At 30.0% G+C, this 22206-nt stretch overlaps 1 protein-coding gene across 1 annotated transcript; it reads left to right on the top strand.

Moving 5' to 3' along the window:
• The first annotated feature begins 18548 nt into the window (after positions 1-18548).
• LOC149399203 (putative trehalose-phosphate phosphatase I) lies at positions 18549-21306 on the top strand. The gene is made up of 11 exons (XM_089612174.1): positions 18549-18864; positions 18974-19114; positions 19215-19286; positions 19426-19521; positions 19609-19674; positions 19768-19869; positions 19961-20038; positions 20218-20287; positions 20627-20697; positions 20792-20884; positions 20973-21306. Exons 1-11 carry the CDS (start codon positions 18745-18747, stop codon positions 21039-21041), a joined length of 978 nt encoding a protein of 325 aa, XP_089468300.1. The 5' UTR covers positions 18549-18744; the 3' UTR covers positions 21042-21306.
• The last annotated feature ends 900 nt before the right edge of the window (positions 21307-22206 follow it).

Below are 22206 nucleotides of genomic sequence, written 5' to 3'. Positions count from 1 at the left end.
TATATGGCTCTTGGAGATAGATTTTTTTTTCTAGAATCTTCAAAAAAAAATTTGGGTGCAAGATTTTCTTGTATTTTCGGCGAGGCTGGTAGTTTTTTAAATCCTATGCCTCGGTGAGTCCGGGTGTATAATAGTATTACTCTTTGCAGAATAATAATAATGAAAATAGTAATAATAATAGTCATGTAATTTAAAGATTTCGCCTTGGGGTCATACTCTTTTATTTTTTTCTTTTATCTTTTATTTCGCCTTGGGGTCATACAATTATATATTCTAAAATTGTATAGGAGGTGTAGGAATTTTTTTTAAAATTCAGATGGGCATATATAAAAAAAATCATGTAATTTTAAGCTAAACATACAAAAAAATGACTTTGAAGAAGTCACGCCACATTTGTTGAAAAGAATAATATTCATACTTACATATATATAGATATTCGAGAAATAAAATATTTTCAAACTCATGTTTTAAGATTCCCTTTCTTTTAAAAGGGAATATTCAAAATTTTAAAATGATAAGTTTACGCCTTTTACCGAAGTGAAAATTATCTAAGAAAATCTCATGCCCAAGTTTGGGGTTAATTTTTTTTGTGGTATTTGCATCTTATGTCACAAATTGGCAATCCAATTGCAAATAAGTCACACGCAAAATTTTTAGAAACTTGTAGAGGAAGATGCAGTGATTTTTAATGAAGTATTGTAAAAATTCAAAAGACATGTAATAACTAATAAAAAGATTAAATGATGAAAGAGAGTAATTTGAAATTTGCACATGTGACATGAATGTAAATACGTGACACAAATGCAATTTTGACAACTTTGTGACACAAATGCAAAAACCCGACGAATTTGTGACATTGACGCAAATTTCCCATTTTTTTTTTGCAATTGATTTGAGCCTTTTATATAATCCTGTTTCTGGTGGATACATAAGAAATGAACCGTATTTTACTTTATCTCAAAGAATGGCATTTTAAATATTTTATTGCGAAAATAACAATTTTTATTTTTTTTATAGCTTTTTTTTTTAAGATTTATTGTTACAATTTCTCTATTTTAGATGTGTTGCACTAAACATACGATATTTTTGTAATTTCCCCAGATTTTTATCAACAAAGTAGAATGACATGTGCTTTCCAACCTTCTTGAATAGGGATATTATTTCCTAAAAAAATGGATATTACAAAAATAGCATTTATTAAGTGTATCATCCCCAAAATAACAGCTATCTTTTAAAAAATAATTCTTTTTAAAAGGTAAATAATTGTTTTCTTTATAAATATAATTGTACACGTTAAATAATGTTAGAGAGGCCAAAAATGTAAATAATTTTTTAAAAAAAGGCTTAAACATTAAGAAAAAAAAATGACCGAATACAACTTAAAAAATATTATTTTATAGTAAAAAGTTTGAACATGTTATTTTCGTGATAAAGTGTGAAAACGGCTATCAGAAGCAATTTCCACAGTTTCAATGTGATGTTGACCTTTTCTAGAGAAAATCTCAAGCCCAGATTTGAAGTATAAGTGATTTCTGATTAGGCCTTTTGTTGTAGCCCATTTGAATGGATTATGGGCTCCCTTAAAAGCCTGGGATCAAAGTCAAGAGATGTAAGCCCGTGATCGAAAAATTCACCGGTTTTATATCTTAGACCTAGAACCAATTTTTTTTTTTTTTTCAACACTCGTTATATTTTTTTTTTTTTCCTTCTTTGAGGAGTCACCTTAATCAAATTTTGTAACAAGAAAAGAAGAAGAATCAATTCTCTTTTATTTGAGCCGTAAGCATAATCATTCATAGGTCAACAAAATTCAGATTATTTTTTATGTGATATATTTATTTTCATAAACAAAAATGTGACAGAGCGTGATGCTTGATGAATAAATAAATAAATAAATTTATTTATTTTTCTTTAGAAAAGTATAAAAATGACTTGCCGGTATACCAAAAAATGATAAGTAATTATCAGAAAGAGAGTCCTACTATAGTGAGTATGTAATGCATGTCCTCATCAATGGTAGTGTGGGATATGTCTTTGTACTCCATGTGAATGAAAATCCCTTTGCCCACATGACACATATTAATGTAGTTCCTTTTTATTTTTTCTTTCTTCTTTGTTCTAAAAGTGAAAATTATTCTTTGAGATAGATTGTGAAGGGCCTAGAGGCCATTCAAGAGAAGATTCTACCAATTTTAGATTTTGTGCCTTACCAAGAATCCGACATTAATTTGTGATCAAAATTTCCTTATCAAGTTGAGGAATATCGGTGGCCTTACCCTATATAAATAATTAATATATTTGATTCACATAGTAGTAAAGGTAAATATCTTAAGAATCTTTTTGACTAACCCAACGTTAGTTATGATATTTATGTTACTTATTATCTTAATGGTTCTCGTTCTAGATCTCATTACTTTTAATGGTCATATATATATATTCTTATAGCATATCTATGCAAATCAACAATAAATATAATAATAATATTTGTATGCGAGGAATTAATCCGTTGAGTATTTTATATTTTCTTTTGTCATACAACATGCCTTTTTTGCACGCGAGTTTGACATATGAAATATACATGCATGATCTTCTATATATATATGCACACACACAAAATTTATAGAGAGATCACGGTATTGGGATTCCTTCTAATAAAAGAAATGCCTTTTGGCTTTTGATAATCTTCTAGGGATAAATGAGCCTGATTCTAATAATCTAAAAAAAAAAAAAAAATCCTATCCTTGAGAGAAATAAGTATAGTATTTTAGGGATTTGAATCTATACACAATTTAGTCACGTTTGAGTCATCCATGAGCAAGCAAAGTTGTTGTTTCCTAATTTGCATTGAGATAAGATAAATTTGGTCAAAAAAACCTTCAACCCCCCAAGTGGTTTAACTTTAATGGTCAAACACTTTGGAGCAAAAATTGTCTCTAAGAGATTGATGACACTAAAAAAAGAAATTGAATGGACTACACAAATATAAATATATTTTTAGTGGAATTATTCCACGTTTGAAGAGAAATTTCTTATAGGGTTAAAAAGGAATTAATTCTTATAGGAAAAAAAGGAATTAATTCTTCTAATGAAGCTACCACGTTCTGAGAGTATATAGACCATTCAAAACATTCTCGAATCTATATTCTCCCTTGTTATTCAAAAGTTCAATTCCTTTCTCATTTCGGTTCATTTCGTAAAAAATTAAAAGCAATTCGGTTCATTGTACTTAAGCAAGCATTTTCATTCGGATAATAAGTTATGAACAATGTAAAGAAATTAGCTATACTAAATAACCGAATTGTTGTTAACTATACACATTAAAAAAAATCATGAAGTATCACTACACATGTGACATTGATGTAAACACATATAATTGTCAATTTATCGTAATAAATTCTATTTAAGGAAGACTCAATCCATACATGTAGAATGACAATTTAACCCGTTATCCGTTACCTCATCATTTATCTGGGGTAAACGGATTGGGTAATACTCGCTCTTAGCGGGTAATCAGGTAAACGAGTAAGATTTATTAAGATTTTGGAGGGTCTGGGTAACAGAATAGGTAGATCCTTACCCGCCGAGACTAGGTCCGTTAATAACTTAATATTTAAATAATAGTTTTTACTAAAAAATGATCAACTACGCATTAAGTTGTATCAAGCCTTTATTACCACTTGACTAAAATTCTAAGTTTTTTTTTTTTTTTTTTTGGAATAAACGTGGACGGCACCACGGAGAGATTACATTAAAGCCCTCACATAAATGGCGGAGGAGTACCGTGGTTACAAGTGACTCGAACAAAGACTCTTTTGATAAAAAAAAATAATCTCATTCAAGGCATGTGACAGGACAATCCCTGACTAAACGACATCCTCCCTAACTCTAAGAGAGTACCAAGCCAAATACAAGAACAGGGAAGGACATCCGAAAATTGTTAAAATTGGATGACATCACCTTGATATCCCTCAAATTCGTCCCGAGCTTTGTCGTCCGAATAATGCCCCATTTGAAAGCATGAATCACCTTCAAACAGTTCGATTGAAGAAGAACACGATCCCATCCGAGCTGGCACGCCAAGGTCGCCCCACGGAGAATGCTTGCAGCTTCCGCAAGAGGAGGAGAAAAACTTTGATGATTAAGGGATACACTAGAAGCAATAACCATACATTTGTGGTCTCCAAGAACGCTTATCGTACCAAAATGCCTTCCTTCCTTCTAACACCGAGCTTTGTCGTCCGAATAATGCCCCATTTGAAAGCATTAATCACCTTCAAACAGTTCGATTGAAGAAGAACACGATCCCATCCGAGCTGGCACGCCAAGGTCGCCCCACGGAGAATGCTTGCAGCTTCCGCAAGAGGAGGAGAAAAACTTTGATGATTAAGGGATACACTAGAAGCAATAACCATACATTTGTGGTCTCCAAGAACGCTTATCGTACCAAAATGTCTTCCTTCTAACTCGATAGCCGCATCCACCGTGACTGTAATCTCTCTTTCCAGAGGCGGGATCCACCCCCGGCACTCCATCGCGCAAACGATATTTGGAATGACGGTTTGGGCAACCTTATACTCATCCAAAAAACTTTCGACCTAACTCACCAAGTTCTCGGAGTACCATCTCTCGTTCCCCATATACACGTTGTTCCTATCAAATTTCCCACATCAAAATTGCAAAAAAATCGAGATCACATACCTTGGCAAAGTCCTTAACATTTAGAATAAGCCTAATGGCGTCTTCTCCTTGGATCCTCTTAACCACCTCCCCGAAATCAGCTAGCTTTCACAGTTTATGCGTCCACCGGCAGCCCCATGTTGCATGCACAATTGTTTTCGGGCCTCCCGAGCGAATGGGCAGCGGGTATCCTTAACAATTTTGCGTCTTTCAAAGAAAGTCATCGCCGGAATCCAACACTTGTACATACGCCAAACAAATAATCGTATCTTAGGGGGACCTCGAGATTCCAGACCTTGTTCCACCAATATATCATCACTGAGTGGGAGGACGAGAACTTTTCATCCTTAGTGTAATGCAAGCGGATAGCATCCTCCATGCCATTACCATTTACTGGGATGTAGAGGATAGCGTATGCTTCCTATCTCCCGAACATATTCCAGACCAATTCAACATCCCAATCCCCTTTACCCTTTGAGCTCCGCCACCTTCATCTCCATCTCGATCTTTCCCCAAACCAAGCTACGTCACGTGAACAATCAGGTCAGATCACACGGAGCACGAAGTAAATCACCATCCGAAAAGTAACTAGCCTTGTAGACACAACTAATCAGACTGTCCGGGCGTATCAAGAATCTTCAAGCGTTTTGGCGATAAGAGCTTGATTGAACTTTTTGAAGTCACGAAAACTCAATAATGGCTGATAAGGGGTTGCCCGGGAACTTTTCGAGTCTCCAAACATTCATGGCGATTAGGGCTGCCCGAGAACTTTCCGAAGTAAATTTTAAGTTGTTGATATAGTGTTTTTTTTTTTAATTATTTTTATCATTTATATATATGTACAAGTCTTTAGAAATATATGTTTTCATTTACGGTTGTACGTACAATATACATGAACAATGCTGTACAGAACTATAATATTAGCACTGCTGTATTTGCGTTTATTAGCAAATGTTTTCATTCCTTTGCTGTATTAGAAGATTAATATTATACATATATATTAACAATGTTTGCTATTTTATACATATATATATATATATATATATATGTATATATATCAATAATGGTTTTTTTTATATAAAATTATTCGCTGTTTTTTTTTAATTCGAACGGGTATTTAAACGAGTTTATTGGGTCTACCCAACCCGCTATCCAAAAATATTAACCGGGTAAACAGATAATTGGTCCAATATTTTCTACCTGTTTATTTGGTGGGTATATCCGTTACCCGTCCCGTTCTAAAAACCGAATAAACGAATTTGGGTAATGGGTCTATTTTCAAATCGGATCCGGATAACATAACAAGTAGACCAGGTCGGATCCGTGCTCGTTGTGATTCATACTTATATTTATATGTGTAAATATATATATATATATATATATATATATATATATATATACATATATTATGGGTTTATATCAATATTTATCATATGTGTACCGATGTTTGGCGAATTGCTATAGGCTTTAGCAGTTTCATTAAGTAATTAATTACTCAATTAATTCTTTAAATATAAGCCACATATAGATGTTTGACAAATGATAGGGGATGGTCCTGTAAAACTTAGGTGTCACGCCGATGGATACCAATTCATGGAAAGAAAATATGATACCATGGCCCATATAGCATCCGTGCCCATGTGAGAGGTTTCACGTCCAAACAAAATAGTATATATAAATACATGCAAATCAATAGAGACTCGTGTGCACTTTCAAACTGATTAGAAATTTAGAATGCTTTACGAATTAATGCCTATGTGTTTTGAAAGGGCAAGCATATATGCATATCATTCAAATGATTGAATTGACCTCTCAATGCATAGTACAAATTAATATATATATATGTGTGTGTATATATATATATATATATATGTAAATATATAATAATATGTTGTAGTATATGTATATTCTAATAATATGTTGCTTCTTATTTTCTCTTGACCGGGATGTACTAATTAACTATAGAGATATTATCATATATTACCCCACTAATTAAAAATGTATTTAATAATGAAACTTTGATGCTTGACCATCTGTCATTGTTCACCGTTAATTTTGAGTTGTAAATTAGAACACGATATTTGTTAGATTTCGCTATCAAATTAAGCTGCGAGAGTGTGCATATAATGCAAATAAAATTTTAGGTATCATTTATTCATATTTAATTTATATTGCGAACAAAGACATCAGTGGGTTGCATGAAAAAACCAAGCAATTTAAAGTTAGTAAGATTTATCTAAGATTAAGATACCTGTCATGAAATTTAAAAAAAAATTGGGCACTAAACTAACGCATAAATAAATGCAAAGTACTTGGATATATATAATATACATAAGCTATATACATGTGAGCTCTTTAACTATAATCACTTGTTACTAATTAAGCGTAATTCACAACCACTATAAATAACAATAATGACTGCGTTATTATTATAAATAGTCATAATAATGTAAGTGGAATCATGATGATTGAAGAGAATAACATTCACGTACTTTCAATTATAGGGCAACTTCCAAGTAATATATATATATATATATATATATATATATATATATATATATATATATATATATGTGTACATACATACATACATAAACTATTTGTATTTTAATAATCTAAGCTTCAACGTGAGGAGGTAACAATTGGTTGGAAAAAAATAAATACCAAATCCTTGGTTTTTTTCTTGAAACAATTCATCAAGAGCTCATTATAATAGTATTTTTTTCTTTTGGGTTTATTCATGTAAAATGTAACCATATATAATTTCTATACTGAAAGAAGACAATGAAATGCAACGTGGATCTCCATCATGTTGACATGGACATTAGTAGCAAGGTCCCAATTACATCACATCATCAACTGTTTCAGTTAGTTAAATGGTTTGATGCATTTAGCTTTAGAGGATATGCCAAAGCAAATAATAATAATAGTAATTATAATAATGATGATAATAAAAGCATATAAAGGGTAAGGGTAGAGTTTTATCCCAAAGTCGTGCCTTTTCTTTTTCCCTCCATATGAGAGACAAAAGCTTTTAATCTTGAAACCAATATGGAGATAAAAAGTTGGAGATAGATAGATAGAAAGAGTGATCATTATACACATGGAAGCTTTAAAAGAGTGCGGTGATACGATTATTCATCATGGACTCCCTAAAAGAAGAGCAAACCCTAGCTTTTCCCATAGCACTATATATGACACGCAGAGAGTTTTTGTTTTTTGTTTTGATTTTTTTTTTAAACGTACAGATAGTATTTTTGTGTCTGATGGATAACAAGATTGGACGGATTTTTCGACGAATGTTGCAAAAAAAAAAAAAAAGGAAGAAAATACACAATAATTATAGTACATCTGTTTTAGGTTTCATTACAAGACATCTCAGTTAGTTTAAGAAAACAGTTATATTTGTGTTAGGACATTATAAATATTTTACTCTAAAAAATATATGAAATATAAATTTAGCTTGGTGTCCTTTTTGCTGTGGGCGTGGGATCTATATACTTAATTATATTAGCTTGTTATTATGATGCGACGGAATTATGGGGATTGACAAAAGTTAGTGAGATTTTTGTGAGATAATTGGTAATAAGCGACAAAAGTATTGTACATTTCGTAACTTTAGGATAAGGACCAAACTTTGAAAGTAATTGCGAGGGATTCATTCATATGATAATGGAACTATATATATGTTTATCCCATAGTCGTAATAATAATATTCCTTAAATGGATCTAGCTAGGGCTACTTAATATTGATTGGTACTTTTAGGCTGGCTATATACACAGAAAGCAATATGATAATTATTTTACCATTTTTTTTAGTAAATATTACCGAATACATTTTATTCAGAGACAAATTTCTCTATTAATTGTGTTTTCTTCTTTCCCGTGGTGGTGGGTTCCGACGATGGTGTTTAGTTCGCGGGAATTGAGAATTGTGGTGATCTTTCTCTTTCTCATTGCCGTCGTATATTAAAAGACGCTTGTTCCATTATTTTATTATCCGCGAAGAAAACAATAATGCTTTTGAGGAAGTTGTCCAATAGATCTCGACGCTCCCTTCTTATTTTTCCCTTAAGACTTTATCCGGGTTTTTTTTTATCTTGTAGTTGGTATATATATTTTTGTCTATTATTTTTATTTAGTTTTCCTTTGAAATTAGTTCAAGTAATTTATATGCTACGCATATTTATTACTTTTATCATTATTGTATTTTTTTCACAGATGTTTTACCTCATGTTGCAAAACTCAATGCTCATTTAAAAAAAATAGTTAATCAAGTACAGAGAGATTCACGATTACTTAGCAAACTGGATTGCTTTCCATTGATAATTTTCAATCATTAAAGCATAATATTAGTTTATTAGAGCATATATAATATTAAAGAGCACAAGTTGCATATCCAGCCATTTTTCAACACTTTAGGGTTTCGTTTGCAATTTGCTAAGCTCTTGTCAAAGAATTTCATTTCATAATTTAATATTCTTTCTTCCAAGAGTCTAACCATTTTAATAAGAAAAATAAATGGAGGGGTCGGAGATACATCATTTAAAATATAGTTTGTTCTGTGACCCCTACTTTTATTTTGGAGACAATATATAGATATATATATATATATATATATATATATATATATATATATATATATACCATGTGATTCATTCACACATATTGTAGACAAGTTGAGCCATTGTTGTTTGAGTTGGAATATATCACCGTTTAGTGCTGATTTTATATCCTAGCTTCTAGTTGCATTTGATTTGTTTTAGGAAAAAAAAGGAGATCAAGTGTAAGGGAATATATGAAAATAATTCTTATCTTTGGATTTGAAAAGCGGTATTACAAAATTAAGAATGAGATCATTAAAGAGACAATGAATCACCTTAAATTCTTTTATAGCTTTTTGGATATCATTTTGTAATCTCATGATCAAGATCAATCACTTTATGCTAATATATATCAACTTGCACAAAGATACTCAAGTTTTAGTAAAAAGATCAAAGTGGCATTTAATCATGGGGTCCAAGAGCCGACCCGTGTCTTAAGCAACCATTAATTAATTAATGAGAAATTCGAGGAAGTGATCATTTTAAATTGTAATTTGATAAAAAAAAAATTATATATAAATTAATAGTTATTTGTTTTATTTATTGATTTTTTAAAACTGTGATTTATATGACACTTAACTGTTCATAATGCATTTAGTAGTTTTTGTTTTAATATTCTTAATTTTTTAATAATGAATTTAAGGTTTTTCTCACTATTTTTCTTCCATCACATTTTTATTTAAGGAATATATGGACTTTTCTATTCTTCTGCTAATTAATTTTTTTTTTTAATATTCGTAGTTGGTTTGCATATAAATCCAAATCATTTTTGCACGTACCGTAACCAATTTATATGTTTTGAACATCATTTCATTGGTTTATATAATTATAAACTAGAATAAATTTAACAGCATTTTATTTTTTCGTTGGTTTAGATAACATAATCTGCTGGATCACTTTTACAGTTTAACTAATTTTTATCTTATGAGCTATGTTCTGATAGCAGTCACTTTAATGACATTTTTCTCGAAATTATTATCCATTAAAAAGTAGACATGAACTAAGCTTTTTGTTTTCTATATAAGAATGTATTTATATGTCTTTATCATGGTGAAATTTTTATGATAATAATATATATATAGATACTTTTATATTTTATTAGCTAATGTCTATAAGCAGTTTTGAAGATTTCATATTTTAGAGTTATTTGTCACAACACCCATAATTAATATATAATTTTATACTTTTAACACTTCGTCTCCTTATTTTATTTACTAGTTTGTTTGTTTGATTTTTTTTGTCTTCCTTTCTCGAAACCTATAGAGTAATCTATCAGCGACAGCCACTTTCTTAGAAAATTCAATAAAACAACCTAATATATAATATATGAAATATTCAATTCTTATTGGGAGACCTTATGTACAAAAAAAATATACAGCATATATATAATGTATGGAGATGCAAAAGTGGGTTATCCTTGGCATATGCTATATTCTCAATGGGAGCTCAGTAAAATAATATGGTACGTGCTATATACATTATATACATATATATGTATTGGTGTGTCACTGTGTATATATATATATATATACATATATATTTCTTTAATTAGAATTTTTTTTCACACCGATAGTGTACTTATATTCTTGTGTTTTTAAAATCTTTGCCCAGAATTTAGATCCCTCTCATGCCACTTCGTGACCTAAATACGTTCAAATTGAAAGATGGAGGGAACTAATCAAATAGTCAGGGATTTCAAGGACTAATAATGTCAATAAAATGAAAATATGGGTTTAATTGAAGAACTTGTAAAGTTTAGTTATCAAGAGTAAAACAAACTGTTACTGTTATATATAAATACAAAAGAGAAAAAAACTGATAAGATATAAAGAAGAAATTGAAAGGCTCACTTTCACCTCATTTCGATTTTTCTAGACCACGGTTCGCCACTTTTGAGTCAAATAATTAGTAGTCAAGTTAATTTAATATATATATATATATATATATATATATATATATATATATATATATATATATATAATACATATATAATAGATAGGTTATAAAAAGCTCGATAGAAGTGGACTCCATATCAAAGAGGCAGAAAATAAGTTTTCATGATATATAACGTGTCATATTATATTTGGAGGAACTATATAATATAGTTGTATACTTGTATGGATTATTATACAACGTAATATATATTATCATTTTTCCAGGCCCGCATTCCACCGAAAGTTTTAGTTATGTGGTAGTTATTTTCGTTTTTGTGTCACGTCGCTATGGTATATATATGTGTATAGATATATATAGCGATATAGCGTGTGAGGTATACTTTCTCTCTTTGAATTAATTTTGTCTTGTTTTCCAACAGTTCAGGAATTTGAAATGAGAGAAAAAGTCTTAGTAAGACTCTTTGAATAAGTTTTCTCAATGTTTGGGACTCCTACGTTGAATTGATTAATTGACTTTTTTAGTACAATATATTTACTTTTGAAGTTAATTGAACAAAACTTAAAGGCTTTAATCATGTAAAATTTTAATACTCTTGGTTAGAAAAATATGTTTCGACCGATTGAGAACCTTTAGGAAGTAAATAATATCGATCATTTATAACCATTAAAATATGATAATAATCTGTTAATTACAAATGCACGGCAAAATCCATTACAAAATATTATAAATGATACATTTTTTTTTGCCAATGCATCGAGATCTCGTAAATTTAGATTTGGAATACAAAAATTTGTCAATGTAGTAACAAAATTAAAAAAAATTCTTACATAAAGTAGTACTGAGAGTTACTTCATAGTTGGAGTATAAAGATATACATATTTTTTAGGTATGTATTTATCGTTACCATACAAAGTATGTCATCAATTCTAGCAAGCATAGATTTATATAAATAACTTTCAAGCTTAAATATGGAAAGAAAGGAAAATTGGGCCTCCATAAATGTTATCAATTTTAGATACCAGTGGATGTAAAAATGAATATATCACACAAAAAAAGCTTTATACATTTCATAAGGATTGAATCCTCTATCCTTGGGCAATCCTTGGGCGTTATAATCTTTTCACTTATGTTGATAGAGATGAGTGCCATATTTTTGTTTTAACCCCGAAAGGCCTTACGATTGATCCCTTATTTAAGCTAGTAGTCTTTAAATTTGCAAAAAAAAAAAAAGTTTATTGCATGTTTATTTTATTTTACAGATGAAAAGACAATGTAAACACTCGTCGTTTCATTGTGTTACCAATAGCACTATTGTGGGGTCCAAGGAAATGGCCATTAAACGTGATTATATATATATATATATATATATATATATATATATATATATATATATATATATATATTATGAGCTGTTAATTTTGGACATTTCCTAAACTTTATAATAGGATGAGTAAGCTAAATGTTGTCTTTTTACATTATTATTATGAAGAACGGGAAAAGATTTCAAAAATAATAATGTGTGAGGTGAGAAATTGTACTGGCAACCATATTTATAACACTTTTTTAAATTTGGCATGATGGAAAGCAACATATTAAAGGAAAAACATAAAACGTTTGTATTTGTACTTGATGTAAATTAAAAGTGGTTCGTTCGTAGCATTGTTTTGTTATATTTTCTTTATTATCTATAATTATAATGTACCTTTTTTTTTCATACTGCGACAAGGTCAATGTTATAGACTCATAACTTCCCAAAGAAAATACTTGCAAACGATAATAAGTTACAGAAGTTCAACCTCGAGAGGATAAGGTCAATGGTGCATAAAGCTTTATTTATGACATTATAGCTTTCGATAATAAAAAAAAATGACGTTATAGCTTTATTCCCTTCTTCAATAAAACTATAATCTTCGATGTTTTATCTTCTCGTGGAATCGTATCGCATTCTGTAGTTGCATGGAATTGTATTACTAATGCCCTTATATATATATATATATGTATATATATATATGTATATATATATTAATATATAATTTATATACATATATAAGATTTAAACATACATGTAAAACATTTATTATGATATTTTAGCCTTTTCACCTAATATTACTATATTGATTCATTGATGATAAACTAAAACCTTGCTTACACAATATTATAAACTTAATGAATAAATATTTTTGGGATATTCCAAACACTTACAGAAAATACCTTTGAGAAAAATAATGAACTTTATTAAATTTACTTAAGATGTTGTTCCGCAATTAGAACACACTTTAAATTGTAGTTGTGAGAGATTATTGTGTGCTTTTATATAGACGAGTATATAATTGAAAATGTGTTCGAGCTACGTATACTCCGTATTATATGACGATGTATCATGTATGGTTATAGCAACTAAAAATCATAATCAGTAAAATTGCTCTTAGTTTAGTGATTTGATCATTAACCGGGCAATTTAGACAATATCTAGTCTTACATGAGACATGTTTCTCAGTTGATCTTGAATTTTTAGCAAATAATTTAGCAAAGCCGATTATAATAATTTGCTCTAGTATACACATAATTAAAGTAACCCAGTTAAGATGGCACGATAGAAATACCATTACAAAGACGATGCAGTACTTTATGCATGTGTGAAGTTGGCAAATAATCCGCCGAACTTCAAGTTGACTCTATTTTATAGCCTCTCACTCATAGTCATCACGACTCATCGCACCATATATATTTGCCATGCCTTGATGTTGTCCACATAGCATTGACCAAGCTCTAGTTTTATGCCACGTGTCATTGTAGAATAATGTAGAGGTTTATTAAGTCTTGTGAGACATATAGTGGGAAATATAATAGAGCTGTATTAAATATTATTGTCCCCTTTGGTAGCACAGAATTTTGGACCTCCTAACAGATCACATGACACGTAAGCTCAAATCCAGTTCTAGGAATCTAATTAGTTGTGTGTTTTGTTGGGTAAAATGCCAACAGTGTTTGAGGGGTTGGTAATTTTTTTGCTGAGGTTAATCAATTAAGCGTCAATAGTTTTTTTTTTTTTTTTTTTTTTTTTTTTTTAAAGAACATTAAGCGTCAATAGTGCTACGTTAAAATTGTTTTATTACGAAGAAATGTATATTTATATCTGTATTAAACTTTCACTTATTAATAAATCAGTATTAAGCATCAATAGCAATCAATTGTGCTTTGTATTTATTATAGATTTTTATGATTAGAAATATATGTCATTAAATAAATAAAAAATTGGGGACGCAAAGATATTTATGTCTAAGATCCCATTTTTAGCCCAATTTAACACAGAGACCATGTTTCTTATTTATCAAACATCCAAGAGAGACCTTCAAATAGCTTGAACCCCTTTCGGATAGAGGAAAAGAATTTCCTCGACCTAGAAATGCAAAGTACTCCTTCGTCTTAAAAAGAACGTCAATACACACACTATGCTCTCTAAGTCGAAACATGGCTTGCACAAGTCTAAGTTGGATTTGGCTTTTAATTGAATCGTATTATAAAAATAGAAAGCTCGAAACTGGCGTTATTGTCACTCGCAATGTTCGAGTATTTTCTACTTAGAAAAATAGCTTCAAACAACTACATGTCTGGTACACACATGCATGTGCTTTCTAATATAAAATTATCCAACGAACAATATTATAAAAATTATGTTAAAATTGGTTACCTGGGTATAATTATTAGAGATTAGCTTTTTAATATAATTGATTAACAGGACAATAATTAAAATGCGTGATACTAAATAAGAGAGTAATATAGGCTCATAGAATTGTAAATTTTGTAGTATAGGTCAAAACTCTCAATTTTATATATAAGTTTTTTTAAATTAAATCTAACATGAAAATTTGTTGTTAAGAAAATGTAGGATTCAGAATGCATATACACATGTTTTCTTGGGAGAGTTAGGTTGGTCTGTCAGAGATATACCACCTATCACGTCTACACTCTACACCATACAAGAATAATAAATAAATATATTTACATACACTAGATATCATTATATTTTTAATTTCATGTATGTGGTGAATGTTGTGTCTCTAAGAGTAAAATAAACCAAATTTTAACCAGAGGATCTTTCAGATATATGAATGAACCTATCTTTTAGAAAAATTAGATTAAAAAAACATCTCTTTATATGGTTACAAGCGGCTATCATTAAAGCAAAATAAAGAGCTACTAGAGCTCATATAATTGGTGGCAAAATATAAGACACACCGTGAATAAAAATAAAATAACATGCATTTAAAGGTGCACGCAGATTTAGGCGACGAACAAGGAATCACTTTTATTTATTTATTAATTAAATTAGTTATTAAGAAAGGCTTAATTCTTTATACTTTTTTGATAAATTAATTCTTTATACTTCACCTGGGGTATTAATTCCTCTTCTATGTCCATTATATTCGCTATTTATAGCCACTTTTTTTTTTTTTTTATATAAAACTATTTATAGCCACAAAACTCCAAAATCAGTGGTTGTGCATCTGCAACTTCAAAGCCTCCGGTTTTGACTAGGGAAGAAGTGAAGGAAGATCTACAACCAATGAAACACTGTGTGAACATGTGTTTATACTAAGATATATGCAAAAATAAATCATGCATGCATGTGCATGTGACGATTATTATTAGACTACTTAATCGTATGATTCCCATATCTGAAAAATCATCGTTCTCTTTCACTCATTCTATGTATTAACAAATTTCTCAAGCTTTAAAAGATTCGAATCTCCTAATGAAGACCTTTGTTAGTACAGGAATCTTTATTTTTATTTCTATCCTAGAAGATGCATGTAAGGACACGCATAATTCTAATTCTTTTCACATAGCTTTCAAAATTTCATGGCTACTTTTTTGTGTAATGTATATAATAATGATGCGCATAATTATTGAGCTATTATACTGCATTATTATTGGCCATGCTCCTGTTTTTCTCTGCCAATCTTGCGAGAAAACGTGAAATATAGTACTAGGAGGGGACATATACGAACATATATACATATATATATATATATATATATATATATATATATATATTTATATAATGTATATTCTTATCGAAAACAAGTTAACTTGTTCATGAAGTAATTATGTACAAAGGATCCACTCTGAAAAACCAGTGTGAGAGATTGTGAGATTATTAATGAATGTACCTGACCCCCAAATTAATATCAACATGCTTTTTATTTAAATATTTATTTTGTAATCTCATTTTATTATTTTCGTAAACGATGATGATCTGATACCATGCAGTAAAAATATGATAAAAAATATTAGTATTGACAAATATTATGATATTATAGTCATATACTTAGTATTATTATAATTAATATGTCCTTTTATAATAAGTGTCCCTCAAGATGTAACTCCGTTGAATTATCGAGACATGAACTTTGAAGAAAAGAAGATGCAATTCCTTTTTATAGGCACTTAATGGTATTGCATCTTATTTGGATTAAAACTTGATTTCTTCATGATTTAGTAAGTGTTAAAGTATTATATGGTTCCATTTTCAAAACTAGCATATTTTTTTCTCGTAAAAAGAAATTTTCATTCAGCTTTAAACCTCTTCAAGGACCTTAGATGGTAAATAATGAACCTTGAAGGAACTAAAACAATATAGGAATGTTAATGTTGTTCATTATTCTTCTCTTTGCTGGAATTATGCACAAGATGAACAATCACTTATATTTAGTATTGGATTCACTTCGGCTTAGGTCTATAGTTGTACTATGTTTTTCTTCTGTATCGATGGGTATCTTATCCTATTTCTAATAGAAGTTTCGTGCAATTTAAAAAAAAAATTAACAATAGAAGAAGTAATCCATAATGTTTATAATGCGCACATAAAATATATCCCCCGATAGATGTGAGATTTCCTAATAGTAAAAATGTTCACAAACCAAGAAGAGCATATAATCTGCAAACCTAACTTTTTAGGCATAATAATATTCAAACCTACCATCGAAAAATTAATGCTGTTCTTCATGAAACCATAAAAGAGATAGACTAAAAGAATTTCTCATTTAATAGGAGATAAAATTGAATGGTCATAAATAGGATCAGGCATTAGTAGGTTTCATTGTACTTCTTTCTTGACGTAATTTAATACACATTGCTTCACGAATATGTATATATATTAAAAAAATATTTACCATTATACTTCGTACTTGGGAATTATTTTAAAATTGATATTTTGATTACTTCAGAAAAACTATTTACCCAATTTAAATATTTCTGAACTATTTTCCATAAGTTTATTATATCTAGAGTTTAAAGGTTGAATTGCTGTTATTCTTTTGTTATATTATATGCTAAAAATTAATAATAACAAAGTAAAGCTTTACTGTTTAAGATAGATGTCATAAAAAGGAAGATCTCGGTTTTATTAGACTAGTTTCAAATGGCGTTCAATAATATGGAGAGTGTGAGAGACTGATAATTTCTCTTACCAAAAAAAAAAAAAAAAAATTGTAAACGGCCAATTTATCTTATCTAATTTTTGTACTCAACTAAACTTGCAGACCAAATGTGAATTTTCTTTTATAATGTCTCAATACTAGAAACTAAAAACGTATTTATCTTATAACAATTGCGGCGAATTTTTTATTCTAAATTTTCTCTTTATATCCACATTGATAATGATAAACACAGATACCACTTATCAACAATAGTTAAACAAAGCATTTATTGTTAAATTTGAGTTTAGTAACACTTGTTAGGATAAATAAATAATAAATAATAAATAAAAATAGACGCCAACTTTGCATGGCATTGGACTGTAAGCGACACGCGTAATCACTGAATGAGAATCTTGTTTAAGTTTTAGTCCAACAAGATTTGTTTAGACGTGTCACTTGTAGCTCAGAAGTCTCACGCTGCCTAAACGATGACTGGAAGAAAACCATACGTCTAAAATTTGGAAAAATTTACAAACATTTTATGGTAACTGTCTTTCTACGATTAAAAAAAATAAAAAAAAGAGTCGATATACTATATTCGTTACAGGTGGCATAAGCCCACAAATGATCGTGCGAACGAGCCACGAAATATCTGCCATGTGGCACACGGTCAATTCGCTATTACCATGGCGGCTTAAAAGAAAGTGAAAATCCCAATTCCCACGCGCCGTCTCTCTCTCGCGCTGTCTTCTTTTTTCCTTTTTTTATAATTATATAATATTAGCTTTCAGTATCGTGGGTGGGTCCCACAAAGTCAGGATTTTTCGGAGGGCCCACAGAAGCCCCCTACTTAGCGTGGGTCCCACTCCTGTAGAGTTATAGTTTCGTCGGTTAGCGTCCTCTTTCAACTATAAATTCCCACCCATTTGCCCAACTCTCTCTCACACCCCATCACTCATTTCTCTCTCTCTCTCTCTCTCTCTTCCTTGTTTTTATTACTTCGTTGGTTTCTGAGCACTCACTCACTCTCTCTTTCTCTCTTCCAAAAAAAAAAAAAAAAAAACAAAAAAACAAAACTCTTCTCTCAGTTTCTTAACCTGAAAGGAAAGAAAAATTCGTTTTTTCTTTGTTCATAAGAAAAAGAGATGACGAACCAGAAGAATGCTTTGATGAGCGACGAAGCCAAAATCAGCTCGTTGATTGACTCCATGAGAGCCTCATCGCCTTCTCGCTCCAATTCCTCGTTGAACAACAAGTGTTGGAATGTAAGTGACACGTGTGTATTTATATTGTACACGGATATATATCAAACCTTCCTTTTTTCCTTATCGTTGTAGAATATAATATATTATCTCTTTTTATTTTTTTGTTCAGGTTCAGTATCCTTCAGCGCTGAAAATGTTCAGGAAAATCACTGAAGCGTCGAAAGGCAAACAGATTGTTATGTTTTTGGATTACGATGGAACTTTGTCGCCGATCGTCGACGATCCTGATCGAGCTGTGATGTCCAAGCAGGTTATTATTATTTTTTTTACTATTTATTTGGATGAAGGATGATAATAGACGTAAATCTGTCTTTAACTTTTTTTCGTTTTTACCATTTTTCGCCAAACAGATGAGAGACACAGTAAAAAATCTGGCAAAGCTTTTCCCAACGGCGATAGTGACTGGAAGATGTCTAGATAAGGTATCATAATTCATAACACAATTAACTTTAAAAAAAAAAAAAACCAATAACTTATATATTTTCTTATAATTATTTGGTCTTTTTGTATATGAGTACATATTTATTTTTGGAATTTTATGAGTTGTATTTAAAATTATAGGTGTATGACTTCGTACAATTGGCTGAGCTTTACTACGCTGGTAGTCATGGAATGGACATCAAAGGGCCTTCTAAAGTCTCAAACAAACTCAAAAGAGTGAGTACAAAACAATAAAAAGTACACATTTTTATTATTTTCATGAAATTAATAATTATAAAATAATAATACTTTAAACTGTTTTAGGTCTACCCAAAAGGACTTTTGTTTCAACCTAAGCTGGCAAGTGAATTCCTTCCCATGATTGACGAGGTTTGATTTTTTCTTTTTCTTTCTTTTCATGTATTGGTTTTATTTTTTATATTCTTGAGATTAATCATTTAAAGGGATGTATTTTTTACTCAGGTTTATAAACTGTTGATCGAGAGGACTAAATTAATTCCAGGAGCAACAGTTGAGAACAACAAATTCTGTGTTTCTGTGCATTTTCGTTGTGTGGAAGAAAAGGTATAATAATATTAGATACAAACTCATTATTATGCTCAATTCTATTTATTTTATTGGGCTAAATATCCTAAATTTTAATATTATCTCACAGAAATGGGGTGAAGTGGCTGAGCAAGTGAAAGCTGTGTTGAGTGATTACCCAAGGCTAAAATTATCACAAGGGAGAAAGGTATGAAGTGGCATTAAACTATTTATCTATGCAATCATTTGCAATTCTACTAGGTTATACATGTTAATAATTATGGAGCATAGTTTAGGTATGATATATCATATCATACAATATCATATGTGTCTTACTCTTTGTTGTACTTTTTTTTTAAATAAAAAAATAAATATATAAAACTACAGGTGTTAGAAATCCGACCCACAATCAGATGGGACAAGGGCAAGGCGCTTGAGTATTTATTGAAGTCACTAGGTGAGTTAATTTTTTGTTTCAGTTTTTTTAATTAATATTTAAAGTATTTTACACGAATATTATTCTATATACTTTTTATTTAAACTTATAAGTTATTAATATTAAAGGTACTTTAACTAGTATTGGTCACACAAGATCCACTAAATAAAGTTATATTGGAAAACTTTACTTCCTTGGTGGGAATATATGTAAAATCCCAAATTTATATTACAATGCAACTTATAAAAAATTTGAATATAAATTAATAAAAATAAATTTGCCAAGCGAATGAATACCACTTAATATATATGTTTAAACTAAAAACCCATATTAATTAATGCCAATTATTTTATTTTGTAGGATTTTCCAATTGTAGAAATGTTTTCCCTGTTTACATTGGCGATGACCGCACCGATGAAGATGCATTCAAGGTATATACTTGAGAAATATATTTTCTTTGGGTTTCTCCAAATAAATAAAATTAATAAAGACTTAATCAATTTTTTTTATACCCATTTATATTAGATTCTGAGAGAGAGAAAGCAAGGTTTTGGAATTCTAGTCTCAAAGACCCCAAAGGACACCAATGCTTCTTATACTCTACAAGAACCAACTGAGGTATAAACGTAATTAATTTTTTTCAATTTTGTTTTTCCCTATACACATGACTATGAAATAACACGTTGTCTTATTTATTATCATACAGGTCATGAACTTCCTTCAAAAATTAGTGGTTTGGCAACAACAATCTTCGAGAAGATATGCAATGTTGTAGATTACATCAAGTATATATATTTATACATATATATAGGTCGCTACTATGTATTTCCACACCCTTCCTGAAAATGTTTTAAGGGTGTGAAGTATTATTAATCAATGTAATTTCTTATTTCTTATATGTTTAGGATTAATGTTAGATTGTTGGGAAAGAAAAGAATATGTAATTCTAACTTTTCTTGGCTAAAAGCCTTGTGCAATCTCTTTGTAACCATGCTTGTACAAGGAATTATTATTATTAATGTAGTCTCGTAAAGTTTCTACCTTAAAAAAAATTACATTCCTCTCTGTTTAACATATTAATATACCTTTAATGTACATTTAATGTATCTCTGCACAGAATTAAATAATATGGTTAGTTACTCCTTTCTGGGCATTTTATTATGCTAAACTTAAGCGTATTCAAGACAAGGGCTATAAGTAAATATATTTAAAATAATTATATATATATTTATTATGGTTACTCTCTGGCTGGGTATTTTTTCAGTTAAGTGAATATGCTAAAAGAGATGAGAGGTAGATAGTACCTAGCTCTCGTATAATATGGCTAGTGTATTTGATCACCTTTATGCACTTATTCACCCTAAAAATTGAATGCATTTCATAAATACATGTTCAAATCAAATTCAACTTACAACGAATAACTAATAATTTTGCACGCATATCTCTTCTATTCATTTCTACAATAAGAGCATTAAGTAGTGAGACACATAATTCTTCTGCATAAATGATCAATTTGAAAAATAACAAAATTTGGATTTTATGAACCGTCGGCCAATTGATTAACGTTGATTATATATTATAAGAAAAAAAGCATCGGGTTGTGCTTGTGATGTAGACACGGATAGTATTATATGTTAACTTATAATTGGATAGCTTTATACATAGCATTGATGAAAGTTTCAAACTGTTACGCATAGTATCCAAAGAAAACCAAGCACATTTATTTTGCAAATTATAGATATAGAATGAAAAGAGAGGTTCTTTGGCTTTAGACATGTTACATAAATACAAAAGCTGCTATGTGATAATGAGATTTTACCTCTTATGACAAAATTCAAGTAGAGTAATAGGAAACTACACATATATAGTTATATACAGAGAGAGAGAGGGTCATAAAAGTGTGTCTTATTTGGCTAGCGTTAAAAACTTGCGAGGACATC

This window comes from Urtica dioica, chromosome 4 (genome assembly GCF_054948205.1).
Source record: "Urtica dioica subsp. dioica isolate 48M chromosome 4, U.dioica_male_clone48M_v1_H2, whole genome shotgun sequence".
NCBI classification, from domain to species: domain Eukaryota; kingdom Viridiplantae; phylum Streptophyta; class Magnoliopsida; order Rosales; family Urticaceae; genus Urtica; species Urtica dioica.
The sequence above is the reverse complement of the archived record's forward strand: the minus strand, read 5'-3'. Positions and strand labels throughout refer to the sequence as shown.